This window comes from Tursiops truncatus, chromosome 6, assembly GCF_011762595.2.
Source record: "Tursiops truncatus isolate mTurTru1 chromosome 6, mTurTru1.mat.Y, whole genome shotgun sequence".
Classification (NCBI taxonomy): domain Eukaryota; kingdom Metazoa; phylum Chordata; class Mammalia; order Artiodactyla; family Delphinidae; genus Tursiops; species Tursiops truncatus.
The window spans coordinates 84,153,507-84,175,097 of NC_047039.1; the positions used below are offsets into that span (position 1 = coordinate 84,153,507).

At 37.8% G+C, this 21,591-nt stretch overlaps 1 protein-coding gene across 1 annotated transcript in view; it reads left to right on the plus strand.

Moving 5' to 3' along the window:
* Positions 1-21,591, plus strand: part of TMEFF1 (transmembrane protein with EGF like and two follistatin like domains 1) — a 97,575-nt gene that overhangs the window by 20,905 nt on the left and 55,079 nt on the right. Inside the window, exon 2 of the mRNA XM_019949111.3 lies at positions 5,598-5,707. Within this exon, the coding sequence (XP_019804670.1) occupies positions 5,598-5,707 (110 nt within the window). The remainder of the gene's footprint in view (positions 1-5,597; positions 5,708-21,591) is intronic.

Genomic DNA, 21,591 nt, shown 5'->3' on the forward strand with positions numbered 1-21,591 from the left:
TCAGAAGATGATCCCAATATAGAATTCCTACTATACTGAGTTTGAGCTAAGGCAGTAGTTCTCAAATTTGGGAGGGGTCAGAGCACCAGAAAGTCGTGACGCTCTTGATAATGTAATTTTATCATGTAAACTGTGATGTAGCACCAGATTATTTAAGACTTTCCTTAGAAATGTTTATCTTAAATTTACATGCAATGATTATGTCAGGATTGTCTTTAACTTACATGTATCAGTGACCTGACCAATAGTGGCTTAAATGATAAGGACTTGATGTGTTCATTTCCCGTAACAGTAAGTCTGGAGGGATGAAATCCAGGGTGGGTGTGGTGATTCCATAATTCTCTCCACACTCTTGCTCCGTCTGTCTGGTCTACCATCTTTAGCTCGTAGCTTTCACCTTCACGCATGTAAGATGGTTTCCACAACCTTAGGCAAGAGGTTTACTTTCCAAGCAGAACAAAGAATGGAATAAGGAAGGAAGAATGGACAGTGCTTATATATCAACTGTGGTACACAACAAGGGATCTGGGGAAATAGATTAATTACTTAGCTGAGTACCTTGTTTCCCAGAACAAAATTGGGGTTCCCTTACTAAGTAAGAAGGAGAGAATAGATCCAAAGTAGGCAATTAGCCACGACGGCCACAATGACAAAACAATTTAAAGTGTATGTTTGTGAGCTTGTGACATTCATGATCTTGTGTTCTCATAAAACACTGTTGGAGGACTTCCCTGGTGGTGCAGTGGTTAAAAATCTGCCTGCCAATGCAGGGGACACGGGTTCGAGCCCTGGTGCGGGAAGATCCCACGTGCCGCGGAGCAGCTAAGCCCGTGTGCCACAACTCCTGAGCCTGTGGTCTAGATGCCGTGCTCTGCAACAAGAGAAGCCACCACAATGAGAAGCCCACGCACTGCAACAAAGGGTAACCCCCGCTCGCCGCAACTAGAGAAAGCCTGTGTGCAGCAACAAAGACCCAACGCAGCCAAAAAAAAAAAAAAGATACATTAAGAAAAATAAAACACTGTTGGAATTTTTCTATTAATATTCTTTACCTATTTGTTGAACATTGGTTTTGTTGACAACTAGCAAGGAAGTATCTCAGATAGTGAGGGTTTAAGAAATCTAAGTGAAAAAAAAACTCACTTAAAATGAGAAAATTCTCTCCATTGAAGCTTTTCCCTTTCAAATGAGAAACTGAAATTCTACTTGATTTTAATGAAGGTACATTATAGTCTAGGACACGAGTTTTCCTAAGGAACATGGTTTGGGAACCACTGATAATTAATATTTATGCATACTATTAAATTATTTGTGTCTCTGCTTTCACTTACATTGTTCATAGATAAGAACATTCTTTTCTCTCTCTTTTAATATTACCACATATTGTGGGCAATTAAAACAATGCCATTTCTAAATTTTGTGTAATGATACTATCTATATTAGTTTTATAATCAGAAAAAGTGTTACTAATTTTTCAAGGTCAGTGCAAGTCTTGCCATCTTTGACACTGCACCCTATACTTCAAATCTATTTTTATTTCCTACTTCTTGAAACTCCTAGAGCAAACATAGTCTGTACAACACAATTTCCCCCTTATTATAGACTATATTTATATTGAATTAATCACTTATTGTTCTACATGTTATTAGCAAGATCATAAGCTCCCTGTTATGTTCTTTCCAGTGTATCCCAAATTCTTAGCATAATATTAGATACATAGGAGATACATAATTGCTTCCTGATCAACTAACTACATAATCACATTTACCACATTAACACACATGAAAATAGCATGGATTTGATAGCAAGATAGGTGTAAAATAAAACATGACAAGTAACCAGTATAATCAGAATTTCATGACTTTTCAACCTTACCTGTTAATGTAGGACCTCTAGCTCCCACAGAATGCCTCCTTGCCAAGTTTATTTTTGGAGTTACCCAGGGGTGTACCATGTAGGCTCACTAATGTATTCTGGCCGCTGCCACACAGCATGTCTTGTTTTTCTTGTGATGTTAGCTGCCCCTGAAGTTGCGCATTGGTACCTGCCCCTAGACATCAGAGGTGCACCTTGGAGCCTGACACCACTGTCTCCTTGGCTTTGTGCTGGCCTGCCCAGGTGTGCTGCGCCAGGGGTGGTGAGGTGTCCTAGCCCCTTTTCTACCCCTCTTATATCTTGTCATGTGGGTATCAAAGTGGAGCTCTTTGTGTCTTGTTGCCTCAGAGCTTTGTTTGGTTTTTTTTTTTTTTTTTTTTTTTTTTTTTTTGTGGTACGCGGGCCTCTCATAAAACACTGTTGGAGGACTTCCCTGGTGGTGCAGTGGTTAAAAATCTGCCTGCCAATGCAGGGGACACGGGTTCGAGCCCTGGTGCGGGAAGATCCCACGTGCCGCGGAGCAGCTAAGCCCGTTGCTGCGGAGCACAGGCTCCGAACGCGCGGAGCACAGGCTCCGAACGCGCAGGCTCAGCGGCCACGGCTCACGGGCCCAGCCGCTCCGCGGCATGTGGGATCTTCCTGGACCGGGGCACGAACTCGTGTCCCCTGCATCGGCAGGCGAACCCCCAACCACTGCGCCACCAGGGAAGCCCTGTTTTTGTTTTTAACTTTTATTGAAGTATAGTTGATTTACAATGTTGTGTTAGTTTAAGGTGTACAGCAAAGTGAATCAGTTATACATGTATCCACTTTTTTTTTTTACATTCTTTTCCCATATAGGCCCTTACGAGAGTATTGAGTAGAGTTCCCTGTGCTATATACAACAGGTTCTTATTAGTTGTCTATTTTATACATAGTAGTGTGTATATGTCAATCCCAATCTCCCAATTTATCCCTCCCCCCCATCCCCTGGTAACCATATGTTTGTTTTCTACATTCGTGACTCTACTTCTTTTTTGTAATAAGTTCATTTGTACCCTTTTTTTTTAGATTCCACATATAAGCGATATCATATGATATTTGTCTTTCTGTGTCTGACTTACTTCACTCAGTGTGACAATCTCTAGGTCCACCCATGTTGCTGCAAATGGCATTATTTCTGTTCTTTTTTATGGCTGAGTAATATTCCATTGTATATATGTACCACATCTTCTTTTTCCATTCCTCTGTTGATGGACATTTAGGTTGCTTCCATGTCCTGGCTATTGTAAATAGTGCTGCAGTGAACATTGGGGTGCATGTATCTTTTTGAATTACGGTTTTCTCCAGCTATGTGCCCAGGAGTGGGATTGTTTGGGTGCTTCAGAGTTTTTAGTGAAAGGCATTCTTTAGTTTCTCATTGTTAGCCTCTCGGTCTCGTCATGATGACCCTTTGGGGCAGTCTGGATGAGATACCACCCTGTGCTTGGGATCACTCCTCCTTTCCAACCAAGGCTTTGTTTATCAGGCTGAGCTTTTCTGCCTCACTTTAGTAAGGATGATTATTCTCTAAAAATGTTCCTTCGTCCCTCATGCAAACAGATGCTTGAACAACTCTCACAGAGGTGTGAGAATCTTAGTGGCAGGGAGGGTTTAGGCTCTAGATTGCAATCTCGTTGCACTTTTAAAATGCAACAGGTAAAACATTGCAACTCAAAAGAATCTCAAGCCAGGATAGCAAGTCTTAACTCAGAGCATGATCTTGACCCATGGACAAAATAAAAACTTTGTTCTTGTTTGGTATGTGTGATTGTATTGGAACCCAGTGTGAACTTTAAGGCTACAAAGAAAAGAAATAAGAGAAATACACTAAATTTTATTTCTCAAATTGTGCAATTGTTTTTATTTCTATGGTCCCTTAAATTGATGAAGCCTGTGGTTGAGCAAAGATATTATGCATTCTTATCTTCTTTTCCAGAGCAGTTCTTTATTAATGTATAGTTATCTTCCTTGGGTTTTACAATGTACATTAGACAGTAATTGGAACCCGGACCTTGTGCAGGTTCCCAGTAGGAATGTAGGCAGATTGAAAAAAGCAACACCCACACTTAAGATTGAGCCTCAGGAGCTAATGCAAGAGGTTAAGCGGGGAAGAGAAGAACAAGCAAAAAGTGGGAGTTGAGGAAAACCAAGAACATAAAGCCTCCAGAGCCAGGATGAAAGAATAGAAAGATGGTCATTTGTGCCTTGAATAGTGAGAGAAACAGAGAGAGCAACAAAACAGCTGCATTAGTTTCCTGTAGTTTTCATTTCTACTCATCTTTTTTTTTTAAATTTTACACATATGCTTGAACTTTAGAGCAATCCAATTTTGTGCACCTGATATCCACTTAAGGAAAAGAAGAAAAAATTTTTGTAACCAATAGTTACATAGACATATGCTTACTTTAGTGCAGTGCTTGGTGCAGAGTGGCTTCTCAAATAAGTACTGTGACTATCAACTCCTTGTGTATTTAGGTACTTGACTGCCAGCTCGTTGGAGGGTCAGCTAGGAGGAGGAGACCTGAGACACATTGCAGAGCACTGAGGACAAGTGGGGCAGAGAGAGGAAATGATGGTCAACCAGGACAGATGTCACTAGATAGAGAAGTAGAACGTCCTTGACTCAGTCCACCGAGTCCTGATTTGAAGTCTAGAAGTAGAAAACAACCAGGGAGGAAGGATTGCTGGAGAAAAGCTCGCTGAGATCTGTTTGCCAAGACCTTGTCTCCATCTAGAGCTTCATGAGATCTTGTGCTCTTTCCAGAGTCTCTCAGCTATTGAGCCACAGGGTCAGAAGCTAACTTAGGCCTCTCTGCTCCCAGACTCATGAGTTCACCTCTACACTGGGATGAATTTTTAAGCAACCATTTGTTTACTGTTTGTATAAGTGCATTTGTTGTTACAGCTCTCATTCCCAGTAGGGAGGATATGAAAATTGTCTTTGTAGTGGTTTTCACCCAATTCCATGTGATTGGCTGCTTTACTTAGCATTAACCTGGAAGCAGTTTATTACGTTTCCTAGAGAGATTATTTTGATAGTTCCAGAATAAGACTGACAGTTTTGGAACAGGCACAGAATGACCACAGAATACTAGTATTATTGATAGGCTCTGCTTCCTGTGGTAGTAAAATTAAATCAGTCATTTAAAAAATTTAAGTTGAGAAAGATTTTGAATCTTTCTTTGCAAGTAAATGCTCCATATGTTCCTGTTGTATGAGATTCAAGCTTACTTCATAATTCTTTTGTAATTAAAACTGTTTATTTGTTCTAGAGTGAATAATGATCATCCAAAACTTATTTTGGGTACCAGAAGAATCAAGATTCTTTTTAGTTATTATTTTTTATCCTTAAAAGTAACTTAAACACTAGAAAAATAATCTAAAACGTTAAGACAATAGTAAGAAGACTGTCTTAAGCTCTTGGCAGGAAAAATATAAAGATTCTTTGGATTTATCTTTGGGAATTATATGAAATCCTGAGTTTTATTTTTCTTTGCTTTTATATACTTTTAGGCATATTATTATGTAGGACTCTCTTTGCAGAATCTTGAACATTTTGTGTCCAGTAGAACTTGTTTTTTGTATGTTGTGTCTTATTATTATACTTGTGAATGAGGTGTAAAGACTTTTTCTTTTATTTATATATGTACCTTTGGATAAAAAAGACAAATATATATGAAACAATGTTTCCTCTTTTACAGAATTAAATGTGAGGGAATCTGATATAAGAGTTTGTGATGAATCATCGTGTAAATATGGAGGAGTCTGTAAAGAAGATGGAGATGGTTTGAAATGTGCATGTCAATTTCAGGTAAGGAAATCAAATCTCTTTTCAAAATTTTACATTTGTCATGTTTTGTAATTCCACATTTTTCAAATTAAAAGCTTATTAAAACACCTTGAACCCCACAAGAAATTTGGGTTGACAGCCCACTGATTCTTTTTTGTCAGATGAAGCGCTCTTATTTGTACCTTCCATGCTTCTTTTCTTGAATTACGGGGGCAGACTGGCTCTAATAGAATGTGAAAATGCCTTGAAAAATATATTACAGTTCTATTCAAATGTAAGGTATAATTGTCACTGAAAGGAAATAAAGTACAGATTGCAGTAGAGTCACTTATTTAAAATGTTGGCCTTTTTTTCCCATTTCCTTCTCTTTCTAGTCTATCTCCCTTCCATTCTTATTTGTTGCTGTCTCATCTTTTTAGGCCAAAGAACATGACTGATTTGGTACCTCAGGGTAGATCAGGGTTAGTGATGGACTAGAAAGGGGAACCTCAAACCAAGTGTGAATATCTTTGCTTTTCAAATGCTGTTTTAGTTGTGATTTTGTTGTTTAAAAACACAAAAGGAATGGAAATGAAATGTGTTACATTCAATTCTTCTTCTTCTTTTTTTTTTTTTTGGCTGCACCACCTGGCTTAAGGGATCTTAGTTCCCTGACCAGGGATTGAACCTGCACCCTAGGCAGTGAAAGCGCACAATCCTAACCACTGGACCACCAGGGAATTCCCTCAATTCTTTTTTGTTGTTTATTTTCCGTGATTAAGTTATAATCTGGCTTCAGAATATTGTTCACAAGATGGTCCCTTATTAAGGATTTGAGATGAGACAAAGAAGGAACTAGAATTTTTTAAACTCATAATCTTATTCTAACTGTACCCACATTTTGGATTTTAAAGGTAGGAAAGGGAACAGATCAGGAATAAAAGCATAGGATAGTCAGTTACTTCTAGTAACCCTATAACTTCAGGCATGTTTTTGTATGATCCATCTGAAAAGAGAAGGCGTATTTCCCACCCTTTCTTACGATATTGTAATGAGAATTAAAATCAGAAAGGGAGCTTGAATATGAAGCCTTTTTGAAAACTATTAACTATCATGTTTATTTTCATTAAAAGAAGTAGAAATTTTAAGTAAAGGAGGAAGTGTTGGGGAGTGTACTGTTGACCAGCCAAAAAGGTTGTTCTTGGTCAAAAGGGACTTTACAATCCACTATTTATTCACACTAGCCACCTTTGAAGTCGCTTAGCTAACCTTGTGTCCACCCCTCCATGGTTGCTCATGTAACAATAGTCAGGCCAGTGTAACTACTATATATAAAATAGATAATCAACATGGACCTACTGTATAGCACAGGGAACTCTATTCGGTAATAACTACATGGGAGAAGAATCTGAAAAAGAATGGATATATGTATACGTATAACTGAATCACTTTGCTGTACACCTGAAACTGACACAAAATTGTACATCAACTATATTCTAATATAAAATAAAAATTAAGTTAAAAAATAGGTGGTGATGTGTCTGACTGCCCTCCTTCTCCCTAAACCTTCTTAAAAATGATAGTAACTAATGTGGGCTTCTTTCCTTAAAAGAAGGTGTTGGTGTACATGGTGTATACCAAGCCCTCGTGAACTTTTACTTCTTCCTATTCTTCACGTTATATAGGTTTTATTGACCTATCTCAAGGGTCACTAATCCTTTCTTCTGTCATCTCCATTCTGCCCATCCAGTGAGTCTTTAATTTCAGATATTTTATTAAGAATTTATAGTTTCTATTTATCTGAGATTTCCTGTCTTTTCATTCATTACAAGAATATTTTCCTTGAGCATAGATATTGCTGCTTTAAAAATCTTTGCCAATTTCAATGTCTGGGACATCTTAGGGATCATCTCTGTTGATTGCCTTTTCATTTGAGAATACATTATATTTTCTTGTGTTTTTATTCATATTTATTTTGAATATATCCTACACATTGTGAATGATATGTTTTCGAGTGTTTGAATTATGTTCCTCTGAGTATTGTCATTTTTGAAACAGTTAAATTGGCTGAACTTACACTGCAGACTCTGTTTTTCCCGTTGGGGGTAGAAACACAAATATCATTTCTTTTAGTCTTAGCTGGGCTACTTGGAGTGTGCCTCATGAGTGCTTGGTTCAGAGGTCAGCCACAGAATCTGGGACTCTGTGCTCCCTCTCTCCTTTCTGGGATTTTCTCTCTCACTTTCCAGTGGCTTTGGTTCTTCATGCCACAAAGATTGCAGGTTTTTGTTGGTGTTTCAGGCATCCTGTATGGGGAAAACTGGGGCTGTTCCCTTCTTCCAACTGTCTTATATTTCCTTAGGTTAAATTCTTTGACATGGAATTGTTGGGCCAATGAGATGTTCATGTACAGATTAACATTCTCACTAAGAGCAGTGTATCAGGCTGCTTGTCTCCTTTCAACCTCTTGGTAGTGGATTTTGTCAGTCCTTTAAAATTATATAAATCTGAAAGGGAAAAAGCTTTTTTATTTGCATTTGATTACTAGGGAAATTGGAAATGTGCCATAAACTTATTGACCATTTTTTGTGAATTAATATTTCATATTCTTTGTTCATTTTTAGTATTTTCTTTTTCCCTTGTGTTGATTTGGGCAGACATGTGTATACACTATATATAATATACTATTTGTGTCCTTAAAATATTGCTTACTGTGCTGAGCATTTTATATCCATTGACTATTCTAAATATTTTATATATATATATATAAGTTTACATAACTCATAAACTCTCATGAGAACCTGTGATGTAGGTTCCATTTTGATACATTTTTTAGAAGAGTGATATATGCCCATAGTAAGCAACTGAAACATTTTATAAGATATATAATATAATGAAAAAATGTCTTCCTTCCATTCTAGAATACCAGTTGCAACATCTGTGAATTCTTAAACTTCCTTCTAGAAATATTCTGTTATACAAACACATAGGTGTTTTAATTTCTCTTTTAAGTACTAAATCACTTAATAGTATTTACCTTAGAGATGGTTACTTTTAGTTTATATAGATTAATAAAAAGAGTTCTGTGTTTTAAAAAAGTTATCCTAGTGTCATTTTAATTTTCATTTTGTTTATATTTTCTGATATAAAGAAGTTTAAAATTTTCATTTCATATTTATATTTGTCTTTATGATTCTGCTGTTCATTCTTTGAAAGTCTTTCTCTGCAACTCTAAGATTATGAAGCCTTTTTGACCTTTTGACCAGCTAGAGAATCTTCTCATGATCTGTCTGGAATCCCTTGTATTCTTACCTTGTGGCAAAGCAAGAAAGGAAAATAAAAGTTAGGAGTTTAGATCGGTAGACATTTATCCAGTGCTTACTTTGTGCTAGGCACTAGGCTAGGTGCTAGGGATATAAGGATGTTTCAAGACAAGTTGCTTGCCTTGTAGGAGCAAACTGCCTAAGGGCTTATAGTGTGATTTGATCCTGCTGCTGAGCGAACCTTCCTTTGACTCCTCTGCCTTCTTACAAGCTTATAAATCTGTTCAAGTTAGACTTAGGTTTGTGCCAGTTTAAGAACAATGACCTCACATGCCCATTAAACACTACTCTGCCGAATGCTTTAGCAGTATCTTTCGATTCATTTAAAAACCTTGCTTATGAGGAGATTGGTTCAAGATGTCGGAGTAGAAGGACATGTGCTCACTCCCTCCTGCGAGAACACATGAATCACAGCTAACTGCTGAACAGTCATCGATAGGAAGACACTGGAACTCACCAAAAAAGATACCCCATGTTCAAAGACAAAGGAGAAGCCACAACGAGATGGTAGGAGGGGCGCAATCACAATAAAATCAAATCCCATAACTGCTGGGTGGGTGACTCACAAACTGGAGAACAGTTATACCACAGAAGTCCACCCACTGGAGTGAAGGTTCTGAGCCCCACATCAGGCTTCCCAACCTGGGGGTCTAGCAACGGGAGGAGGAATTCCCAGAGAATCAGACTTTGAAGACTAGTGGGATTTGATTGCAGGACTTCTACAGGACTGGGAGAAACAGACTCCACTCTTGGAGGGCACACACAAAGTAGTGTGTGTATCAGGACCCAGGGAGAAGGAGCAGTGACCCCACTGGAGACTGAACCAGACCTACATGCTAGTGTTGGAACGTCTCCTGCAGAGGCGGGGGATGGCTGTGGCTCACTGTGAGGGCAAGGACACTGGCAGCAGAAGTTCTGGGAAGTACTCCTTGGCATGAGCCCTCCCAAAGCTGGCCATTTGCCCCACCAAAGAGCCTGTAGCCTCCAGTGCTGGGTCACCTCAGGCCAAACAACCAACAGGGAGGGAACTCAGCCCCACCCATCAGCAGACAATCAGATTAAAGTTTTACTGAGCTTTGCCCACCAGAGCAACACCCAGCTCTACCCACCACCAGTCCCTCCCATCAGGAAACTTGCACAAGCCTCTTAGATAGCCTCATCCACCAGAGGGCAGACAGCAGAAGCAAGAACTACAATCCTGCCTGTGGATGAAAACCACATTCACAGAAAGACAGACAAAATGAAAGGCAGAGGACTATGTACCAGATGAAGGAACAAGATAAAACCCCAGAAAAACAACTAAATGAACTGGAGCTAGGCAACCTTCCAGAAAAAGAATTCAGAATAATGATAGTGAAGATGATCCAGGACCTCGGAAAAAGAATAGAGGCAAAGATCGAGAAGATGCAATAAATGTTTAACAAAGAGCTAGAAGAATTAAAGAACAAACACCTAGGAGAATTAAAGAACAAACAAACAAACGAGATGAACAATACAATAACTGAAATGAAAAATAAAATAGAAGGAATCAGTGGCAGAATAACTGAAGCAGAAGAATGGATAAATGACCTGGAAGACAGAATGGTGGAATTCAATGCCATGGAACAGAATAAAGAGAAAAGAATGAAAAGAAAAGAATACAGCCTAAGAGATCTCTGGGACAACATGAAATGCACCAATATTCACATTATAGCGGTCTCAGAAGGAGAAGAGAGAGAGAAAGAACCTGAGAAAATATTTGAAGAGATTACAGTGGAAAACTTCCCTAACACGGAAATAGCCACCCAAGTCCAGGAAACGCAGAGAGTCCCAGGCAGGATAAACCCAAGGAGAAACATGCCGAGACACATAGTAATCAAACTGACAAAAATTAAAGACAAAGAAAAATTATTAAAAGCAACAAGGGAAAAATGACAAATAACATACAAGTGGACTCCCATAAGGTTAATAGGTGATTTCTTAGCAGAAACTCTACAAGCCAGAAGGGAGTGGCACAATATATTTAATGTGCTGAAAGGGAAGAACCTACAACCAAGATTACTCTACCTAGCAAGGATCTCATTCAGATTCGATGGAGAAATCAAAAGCTTTACAGACAAGCAAAAGCTAAGAGAATTCAGCACCACCAAACCAGCTCTACACCAAATGCTAAAGGAACTTCTCTAAGTGGGAAACACAAAAGAAGAGAAGGACCTACAAAAACAAACCCATAACAATTAAGAAAATAGTAATAGGAACATACATATTGATAATTACCTTAAACACAAATGGATTAAATGCTCCAACCAAAAGACACAGGCTTGCTGAATGGCTACCAAAACAAGAGCCATATATATGCTGTCTACAAGAGACCCACTTCAGACCTAGGGACATACACAGACTGAAAGTGAGGGGATGGAAAAAGATGTTCCATGCAAATGGAAATCAAAAGAAAGCTGGAGTAGCAATATTCATATCAGATAAAATAGACTTTAAAATAAAGAATTTTACAAGAGACAAGGAAGGACACTACATAATTGTAGTAGGGATCAATCCAAGAAGAAGATATAACAGTTATAAATCTCAGTACATAAGGCAACTGCTAACAGCTATAAAAGAGGAAATCGACAGTAACACGGTCATAGTGGGGGAGTTTAACACCTCACTTACACCAATGGACAGATCATCCAGACAGAGAATTAATAAGGAAACAGAAGCTTTAAATGACACAATAGACCAGATAGATTTAATTGATATTTATAGGCCATTCCATCCCAAAACAGCAGATTACACTTTCTTCTCAAGTGCACATGAACATTCTCCAGGATAGATCACATCTTGGGTCACAGATCAAGCCTCGGTAAATTTAAGAAAATTGAAATCATATTGAGCATATTTTAGGACCACCATGCTTTGAGATTAGAAATCAGTTACAGGGAAAAAAGCATAAAAAATACAAACACATAGTGGCTAAACAATACGTTACTAAATAACCAAGAAATCACTGAAGAAATCAAAGAGGAAATAAAAACATACCTAAAGACAAATGACAACAAAAATACGACGATCCAAAACCTATGGGATGCAGCAAAAGCAGTTCTAAGAGGGAAGTTTATAGCAATACAATCCTACCTCAAGAAACAAGAAAAATCTCAAATAAACGATCTAACCTTACACCTAAAGGAACTAGAGAAAGAACAAACAAAACCCAAAGTTAGTATAAGAAAGAAATCATAAAGACCAGAGCAGAAATAAATGAAACAGAAACAAAGAAAACAATAGCAAAGATCAATAAAACTAAAAGTTGGTTCTTTGAGAAGATAAACAAATTTGATGAACCTTTAGCCAGACTCATCAAGAAAAAGAGGGAGAGGACTCAAATAAATAAAATTAGAAATGAAAAAGGAGAAGTTACAACGGACACCGCAGAAATACAAAGCATCATAAGAGACTACTACAGGCAACTCCATGCCAATAAAATGGACAACCTGGAAGAAATGGACAAATTCTTAGAAAGGTATAACCTTCCAAGACTGAACCAGCAGGAAATAGAAAACATGAACAGACCAATCACAAGTAATGAAATTGAAACGGGGATTAAAAATCTTCCAACAAACAAAAGTCCAGGACCAGATGGCTTCACAGGTGAATTCTATCCAACATTTAGAGAAGAGCTAACACCCATCCTTCTCAAACTCTTCCAAAAAATTTCAGAGGAGGGAACACTCCCAAACCCATTCTATGAGGCCATGATCACCCTGATACCAAAACCAGACAAAGATACTACAAGAAAAGAAAATTACAGACCACTATCACTGATGAATATAGATGCAAAAATCCTCAACAAAATAATAGCAAACAGAATCCAACGACACATTAAAAGGATCATACACCATAAGGTTGCAGGATGCAAAATTAATGCACAGAAATCTCTGGCATTCCTATACACCAACAATGAAAAATCAGAAAGAGAAATTAAGGAAACACTCCCATTTACTGTTGCAACAAAAAGAATAAAATACCTAGGAATAAACATGTCTAAAGAGGTGGAAGACTTCTACTTAGAAAACTATAGAACACTAATGAAAGAAATTAAAGATGACATAAACAGTTGGAGAAATATACCATGTTCTTGGATTGGAAGAATCAATATTGTGAAAATGACTATATTACTCAAAGCAATCTACAGATTCAGTGCAATCCCTATCAAACTACCAGTGGCATGCTTCACAGAATTAGAACAAAAAACCTTACAGTTCGTATGCAAACACAAAAGACCTTGAATAGCCAAAGCAATCTTGAGAAAGAAAAATGGAGGTGGAGGAATCAGGCTCCCTGACTTCAAACTATACTACAAAGCTACAGTAATTAAGACAGTATGGTACTGGCACAAAAACAGAAATATAGATCAATGGTACAGGATAGAATGCCCAGAGATAAACCCATGCACCTGTGGTCAACTAATCCATGACAAAGGAGGCAAGGATATACAATGGAGAAAAGGTAGTCTCTTCAATAAGTGGTGTTCTGGGGAAACTGGACAGCTACATGTAAAAGAATGAAATTAGAACACTCCCTAACACCATGCAGAAAAATAAACTGAAAATGGATTAAAGACTGAAATGTAAGATGAGCACTTTAAAACTTTTAGAGGAAAACATAGGAAAAGCACTCTTTGACATAAACCACAGCAAGATCTTTTTTGACCCACCTCCTAGAGTAATGGAAATAAAAACAAAATAAACAAATGGGACCAAATGAAACTTAAAAGCTTTTGCACAGCAAAGGAAGCTATAAACAAAATGAAAAGACAACCATCAGAATGGGAGAAAATATTTGCAAGTGAAACAACAGACAAAGGATTAATGAAACAACAGACAAAGGAGGTCAATATCAAAAAAAAATCAACAATCCAGTAAAAAAATGGGCGGAAGACCTAAATAGACATTTCACCAAGGAAGACATACAGATGGCCAAGAGGCACATGAAAAGATGCACAACATCACTTATTAATAGAGACATGCAAATCAAAACTACAATGAGGTATCACCTCACGCCAGTTAGAATGGCCAGTATCAAAAAGCTAGAAATAATAAATGCTGGAAAGGGTGTGGTGAAAAGGGGACCCTCCTACATTATTGGTGGGAATGTAAATTGATACAACCACTATGGAAAACAGTATGGAGGTTCCTTAAAAATCTAAAAATAGAGCTACCATACGACCCAGCAATCCCACTACTGGGCATATACCCTGAGAAAACCTTAATTCAAAAAGAGACATGTACCCCAATGTTCATTGCAGCACTATTTCCAATAGCCAGGGCATGGAACCAACCTAAATGTCCATCAACAGATGAATGGATAAAGAAGATGTGGCACATATATACGATGGAATATTACTCAGCCATAAAAACAAATGAAATTGAGTTATTTGTAGTGAGGTGGATGGACCTAGAATCTGTCATACAGAATGAAGTAAGTCAGAGAAAAACAAATACCGTATGCAAACATATATATATGGAATCTAAAAAAAAAAATGGTACTGGTGAACCTAGTTGCAGGGCAGGAATAAAGAGGTAGACATAGAGAATGAATTTGATGACATGGGGTGGGAGGGTGAAGCTGGGGTGAAGTGAGAGTAGCATCGACATATATACACTACTGAATGTAAAATAGATAGCTAGTGGGAAGCAGCAGCACAGCACAGGGCGATCATCTCGGTGCTTTGCGATGACCTAGAGGGGTGGGATAGGGAGGATGGGAGGGAGGCTCAAGAGGGAGGGGTTAGGGGGACATGTGTATGTATATGGCTGATTTGCTTTGCTGTGCAACAGAAACTAACATGGTATTGTGAAGCAATTCTACTCCAATAAAGATCTATTTTAAAAAAAAAGGATCATACGCCCTGATCAAGTGGGATTGATCCCAGGGATGCAAGGATTCTTCAGTGTATGCAAATTAATCCATGTGATACACCATATTAACAAATTGAAAAATAAAAACCATATGATCATCTCAATAAATGCAGGAAAAGCTTTTGACAAAATTCAACATCCATTTATGATAAAAACTCTCCAGAATGTGGGCATAGAGGGAATCTACATCAACATAATAAAGGCTGGGCTTCCCTGGTGGCTCATTGTTTAAGAATCTGCCTGCCAATGCAGGGGACATGGGTTTGAGCCGTGCTCTGGGAAGGTCCCACATGCCGTGGAGCAACTAAGCCCATGTATCACAACTACTGAGCCTGCGCTCTAGAGCCCGTGAGCCACAACTACTGAGCCTGAGTGCCACAACTACTGAAGCCCGCACGCCTAGAGCCTGTGCTCTGTGAGAAGAGAATCCACCCGATGAGAAGCCTGGGCACCTCAATGAAGAATAGCCCCTGCTCGTCGCTTAGCCTGTGCGCAGCAACAAAGACCCAACGCGGCCAAAAATTAAAATAAATAAATAAAATTAAAAACAAAACAAGACAGAAAAACATAATAAAGCCCATATACAACAAATCCACAGCCAACATCATTCTCAATGGTGAAAAGCTGAAAGCATTTCCTTTAAGATCAGGAACAAGACAAGGATGTCCACTCTCGCCACTATTATTCAACATAGTTTTGGAAGTCCTAGCCAGGGCAATCAGAGAAGAAAAAGAAATAAAAGGAATACAAATGGAAAAGAAGAAGTAAAACTGTCACTGTTTGCAGATGATGTGATTCTATACGTAGATAATCCTAAAAATGCCACCAAAAAAACTACTAGAGCTAATCAATGCATTTGGTAAAGTTGCAGGATACAAAATTAATGCACAGAAATCTCTTGAATTCCTATACACTAACAATGAAAGATCAGAAAGAGAAATTAGGGAAGCAGTCATATTCACCATTGCAACAAAAAGAATAAAATCCCTAGGAATAAACCTACCTAGGGAGACAAAAGCCCTGTATGTAGAAAACTATAAGACACTGATGAAAGAAATGAAAGATGATACAAACAGATGGAGAGATATACCATGTTCTTAGATGGGAAGAATCAACATTGTGAAAATGACTATACTACCCAAAATAATCTACAGATTCAGTGCAATCCCTATCAAATTAACAATGGCATTTTTTATAGAACTAGAACAAAAAAATCTTAAAATTTATATGGAGACACAAAAGACCCCTAATAGCCAAGCAATCTTGAGGGACAAAAATGGAGCTGGAGGAATCAGACTCCATGACTTCAGACTACAGAGCTACGGTAATCAAGACAATATGGTACTGGTATAGCAACAGAAATATAGATCAATGGAACAGGATAGAAAGCCCAGAGATAAACCCATGCACCTGTGGTCAACTAATCTATGACAAAGGAGGCAAGGATATACAATGGAGAAAAGGTAGTCTCTTCAATAAGTGGTGCTGGGAAAACTGGACAGCTACATGTAAAAGAATGAAATTAGAACATTCCCTAATACCATACACAAAAATCAAATCAAAGTGGATTAAAAACCTAAATGTAAGACCAGACACTATAAAACTCTTAGAGGAAAACATAGGAAGAACACTCTTTGACATAAATTGTGGCAAGATATTTTTTGACCCACCTCCCAGAGTAATGGAAATAAAAACAAAAATAAACAGATGGGACCTAATGAAACTTAGAAGCTTTTGCGCAGCAAAGGAAAGTATAAACCAGACAAAAAGACAACCCTCAGAATGGGAGAAAATATTTGCAAACGAATCAATGGACAAAGGATTAATCTCCAAAATATATAAACAGCTCATACAGCTCAATATTGAAAAAACAAACAACACAATCAAAAAATGGGCAGAAGACCTAAATAGACATTTCTCCAAAGAAGACATACAGATGACCAAGAGAAATATGAAAAGCTGCTCAACATCACTAATTATTAGAGAAATGCAAATCAAAACTACAATGAGGTATCACCTCATACCAGTTAGAATGGGCCTCATCAGAAAATCTACAAACAACAAATGCTGAGGAGGATGTGGAGAAAAGAGAAACCTTTTGTACTGTTGGTGGGAATGTAAATTGATCCAGCCACTATGGAGAACGGTATGGAGGTTCCTTAAAAAACTAAAAATAGAATTACCATATGATCCAGCAATCCCACTACTGGGCATATACCCAGAGAAAACCGTAATTCAAAAAGACACATGCACCCCAATGTTCATTGCAGCACTATTTACAGTAGCCAGGTCATGGAAACAACCTAAATGCCCATCAACAGACGAATGGATAAAGAAGATGTATATATACCGTGGAATATTACTCAGCCATAAAAGGGAATGAAATTGTGCCATTTGCAGATATGTGGATGGACCTAGAGACTGTCATACAGAATGAAGTAAGTCAGAAAGAGAAAATCAAATATTGTATATTAACGCATGTGTGTGGAATCTAGAAAAATGGTACAGATGAACCAGTTTGCAAGGCAGAAATAGAGACACAGATGTAGAGAACAAAAGTATGGACAGCAAGGGGGGAAAGTGGGGGGAGGGTGGTGGTGGTGGTATGAATTGGGAGATTGGGGTTGATATGTATACAGTAATACATATAAAAGAGATATTAATAAGAATCTGCTGTATAAAATATAAAATTCAAAAAAAAAACCCCTTGCTTATGATTCCTCATGCTTTCAGTGTTAATATAAGCTTTCTGGGACATAATTTAAACACATTTTAACAGATAATAACAGGATTTAAAATTCTAAAATCGTTTTGTTCAGCCTGTTGATAAGAGCTATTGTATCTTGCCACATATATAAACAAAGCTGCTTTTATTAATGTTGAACAAAGAAAAATGATCAGTATTGCATCTTTTCATTAAAACCTGGGTAATATACAAAGAGGAGTGCATATGGCTTTTCCCCTGTTTTCTTTCTTCTTTCTTTCTCTTTGTTCTTCTGACTGGAGTTCTTGGGCCTATGTCTTTTTTCCTGAGTTTTTTAGTGTCTGCTCTTGCTAGGTACTGTGTCCACTTATTAGACCTTTGTATTAGTCAGAGTTCTCCAGAGAAACAGAACCAACAGGATATATAGAGGGAGAGAGAGAGGAGAGAAAGAGATTATAAGGAATTGGCTCACTCAATTATGGACACTGAGAAGTTCCACAATCTGCAGTCCGCAAGCTGGAGGCCCAGAAAGGCTGGTGGTGTGGTTCCAATCTAAGGCTGAAGGCCTGAGAATCAGGGGAGCTGATATATAAGTCCCCATCTGAGTCCAAAGGCCTGAGAACCAGGAGAAGACCAAGGTCCCAGCTCACCAGTCAGGCAGAGAGTTAATTCTCCCTTCGTTCACCTCTTGGTCTATTCAGACCCTCAGTGGATTGGATGATGCCACCCACATTGGAGAGGGCATTTGTTCAGTCCACTGATTTAATGCTAATGTCATCCAGAGACACCCTCACAGATACATCCAGAAATAATATTTAATCTAGGCACCCTGGGGCCCAGTCAAGTTGACACATAAAATTAATCCATCACAACTTTGTTAATATTATTTATTGTATTCAGCACAGTTCCTGACACACAGTAGGTATACAATAAATGCTTGAATGGATGTGGCTGCAGAGTTGTACACTGCTGCACCTTTGTAAACTACTTCAAATCACTCTTGCAGCTAAAGAGAAGGTGTAGGGGAGAGTTCTTTCCCCCAGCAAGAGTGGCAGTATAGAGGAGGCAGACCTTAGGTTAGAGTCAGTGCCCAAGTCAGAAGTTGTATGTTGTTAAAATTGCCGAAATCCCTTAATTTTTCCATAGCATAATGAGAGGCTTTTAAAGACACTTCTGGAAACAGGCTGGCCTAAGAACCGTAGGTCTGCTTTTCCCATCTCATGCTCACTCCTTGGTATGTGCTCGTTAGGTTGCATTTCAGGGACATTGCCTACACTGTTTTAAGCCCCCTACTCACTACCACCAAGTGACATATAGTGAGATCCTGCTGAAAAACTGGTGTGTAGTGGTTAGAGAACATCACTTGTCAGGAGTTGTGGGTCTTCCATTTGTTAGCTGTGACCTTGGGCAAGACTTAAGACTCAGAAATGATAATAGCAGTAGCAGAACCAGCTGATGTTTGTTGAGAATTTACTATGGCTAGATGTAAATGCTAAAGATGGATTTCTCTTATTTAATCCTCACAACAATTTTATTAGGTAGATACTATTATAATTACCATTTTATAGATAGGGGAAATGGCACTGGTGCTAGCCCATAGTCATACGGATGGTCGACCCAGGATTTGAAATCAGCATTTTGCTTCAGAGCCCCAGCTCTAAGCACTAAGTCATGTGCTTTGCAGGATTGTTATATTTAAGTTAGTTTAGGACATTTAAAGTTGTAGCCAGTGTTTACTAGATAGAAACTCCTCAATAAATCTTAGCTATTACCATATAGATTCTCAGCCCTATCAGACTTAATAACCCTTTTTTATAACCAATAATTTATATTCCATTTCTTTTCTATTCTTAAATGAAATTTGTATATAATGTAGCCTACATAAACACATAATTAAAGAAATCACTATAATATACACTTGCAATGTAAAGGAGAAATGAAAGTAATTTATAGTAAAATAAGTATTTCAAAATGTAAATGTTTGGGCATGATTACACTAGAAGACAATATAGTAGATGCTTATATTTACTTATAATGAACATTTGGATTTTTAAAAAGATCAGCAGCAGCAATTTCATACTAGTAGTATTTGAAAACAAAAAAGTAGAGGTATGGTCGATGCTAGAATAAAAGCTATTAGGAGAAGCTAGAACAGTCTTATTTGTATATGGCCTTACCATAGTTCCTACATGAATGGCTAGAGATGCACTCAGAAATTGTATGGTATGTATGTTGTGTGGAACTATCCTTTCCTTTGCAGTACATCGAGCACCATTGGAATCCATCTGCTAAATGACAGTAATGTCCCTTTCTCATTATGACAACCAAAAATGCCTCCATGGGGCACCCACCCCTAGGGGGCGATATTAGCACCTTTGCAAGCACTACGTTAGAAAGTTATTAAATGTTTGTTGAGTGAAGAGTTGGCTTGAGAAGTCCATAGACTTAGCATTTGACATCTTGGAGCTTATGGTCTTTTTTGCTAATTATACATTGTATAATTACAGAGTAACATTGATTCCTGCAGACATCATACAAGTTATTGTGTACATTTTAGGGGAGAGAATAAAGTAAGTGATCCTTGAAGAATTAGAGGAGTATAGGAAGGCATCCTAAAGTAAAATTTTAATTTGAACTAAAGTTGATGTAGGAGTCTGCTGATATTGTATAGCAAATCAACTTGGTTACAAAATATTTTATTAGAAATTGTTTTTACCAGTGTTTGACCTGGGGTAGCATGCCATATTTATGATTCATAAAGTAAGTTGACCACTTTTTAAAAAATAAATAAATGATAAAAATAAGCCTTGTTCATTGCAGAAAAATTGAGAAATACAGAAAACCATATACATGGAAATAAAAAACTCTGGTGACAAGTAATGTGAAAAATTTATTGGTGTTTTCTTCCAGGATTTACTCTATGAATATTTATTTTTTCTAAATAATTGAGATATATATGTGTATATATATGTAATTTATTTTCTTGCTGTATTTTTATTTTATATTATCAAATTATTTAAGAAATTTGCATTCAGTTTTGTGGACTAGATAATACATTTAAAAATGGCAGGGACTTCCCAGGTGGCGCAGTGGTTAAGAATCTGCCTGCCAATGCAGGGGATACGGCTTCGATCCCTGGTCTGGGAAGATCCCACATGCCGCGGAGCAACTAAGCCCGTGCGCCACAACTACTGAGGCTGCGCTCTAGAGCGTGTGAGCCACAACTACTGAGCCTGCGCTCTAGAGCATGTGAGCCACAACTACTGAGCCTGTGCTCTAGATCCCGTGCTCCACAACAAGAGAAGCCACCAAAGTGAGAAGCCTGTGCACTGCAATGAAGAGTACCCCCCTGCTCGCCGCAACTAGAGAAAGCCCGCACGCAGCAACAAAGACCCAACGCATCCAAAAAAAGAAAAAGGGCACAAAATTCTCAGAAGTTACGTATATGGTATTATCACCTACTTTTCACCTAACGTTATCTTTTTCTGTCACACAGTATTCTTATAAAGGATAATGCTCAGTGACTCCTTGAACGGATATAGCATGGTTTAAATAAATATTGCCTTGTTGGATATTTAGGTTGTTTTTATGTTTTAGATATGAATACATTTCTATTTGAAATGACTGTAATAAATTTTCATCTACAATAGTTTCCTTCAGATATATCCTTAAATGTGTAATTCTAGATAAAAAAATCACATTTCTTTTTTAGAACTCTTGAAACGTATTGTTAAATTATGTTCTCAAAAGATTGAGCCAGTTTAAATTAGCACAACAGGTATATTGCTATGTCCACCAAATTGAATTTTTTGTTTGTCTAATGACCAGCTTTATAAGCTAAAAACAGCATCGCGTTTTCATGTACCACTCTGATTGCTAGTGAAACTCAGCATTTTTTATATATTAATTGACCATTTGTTATTTTTTGTAAATTTATCTTTTGTATTAATTTGTACTGTCTCTCTTTTAGTAATAAGTTATGTCATATTATACTATTTTCCCCAG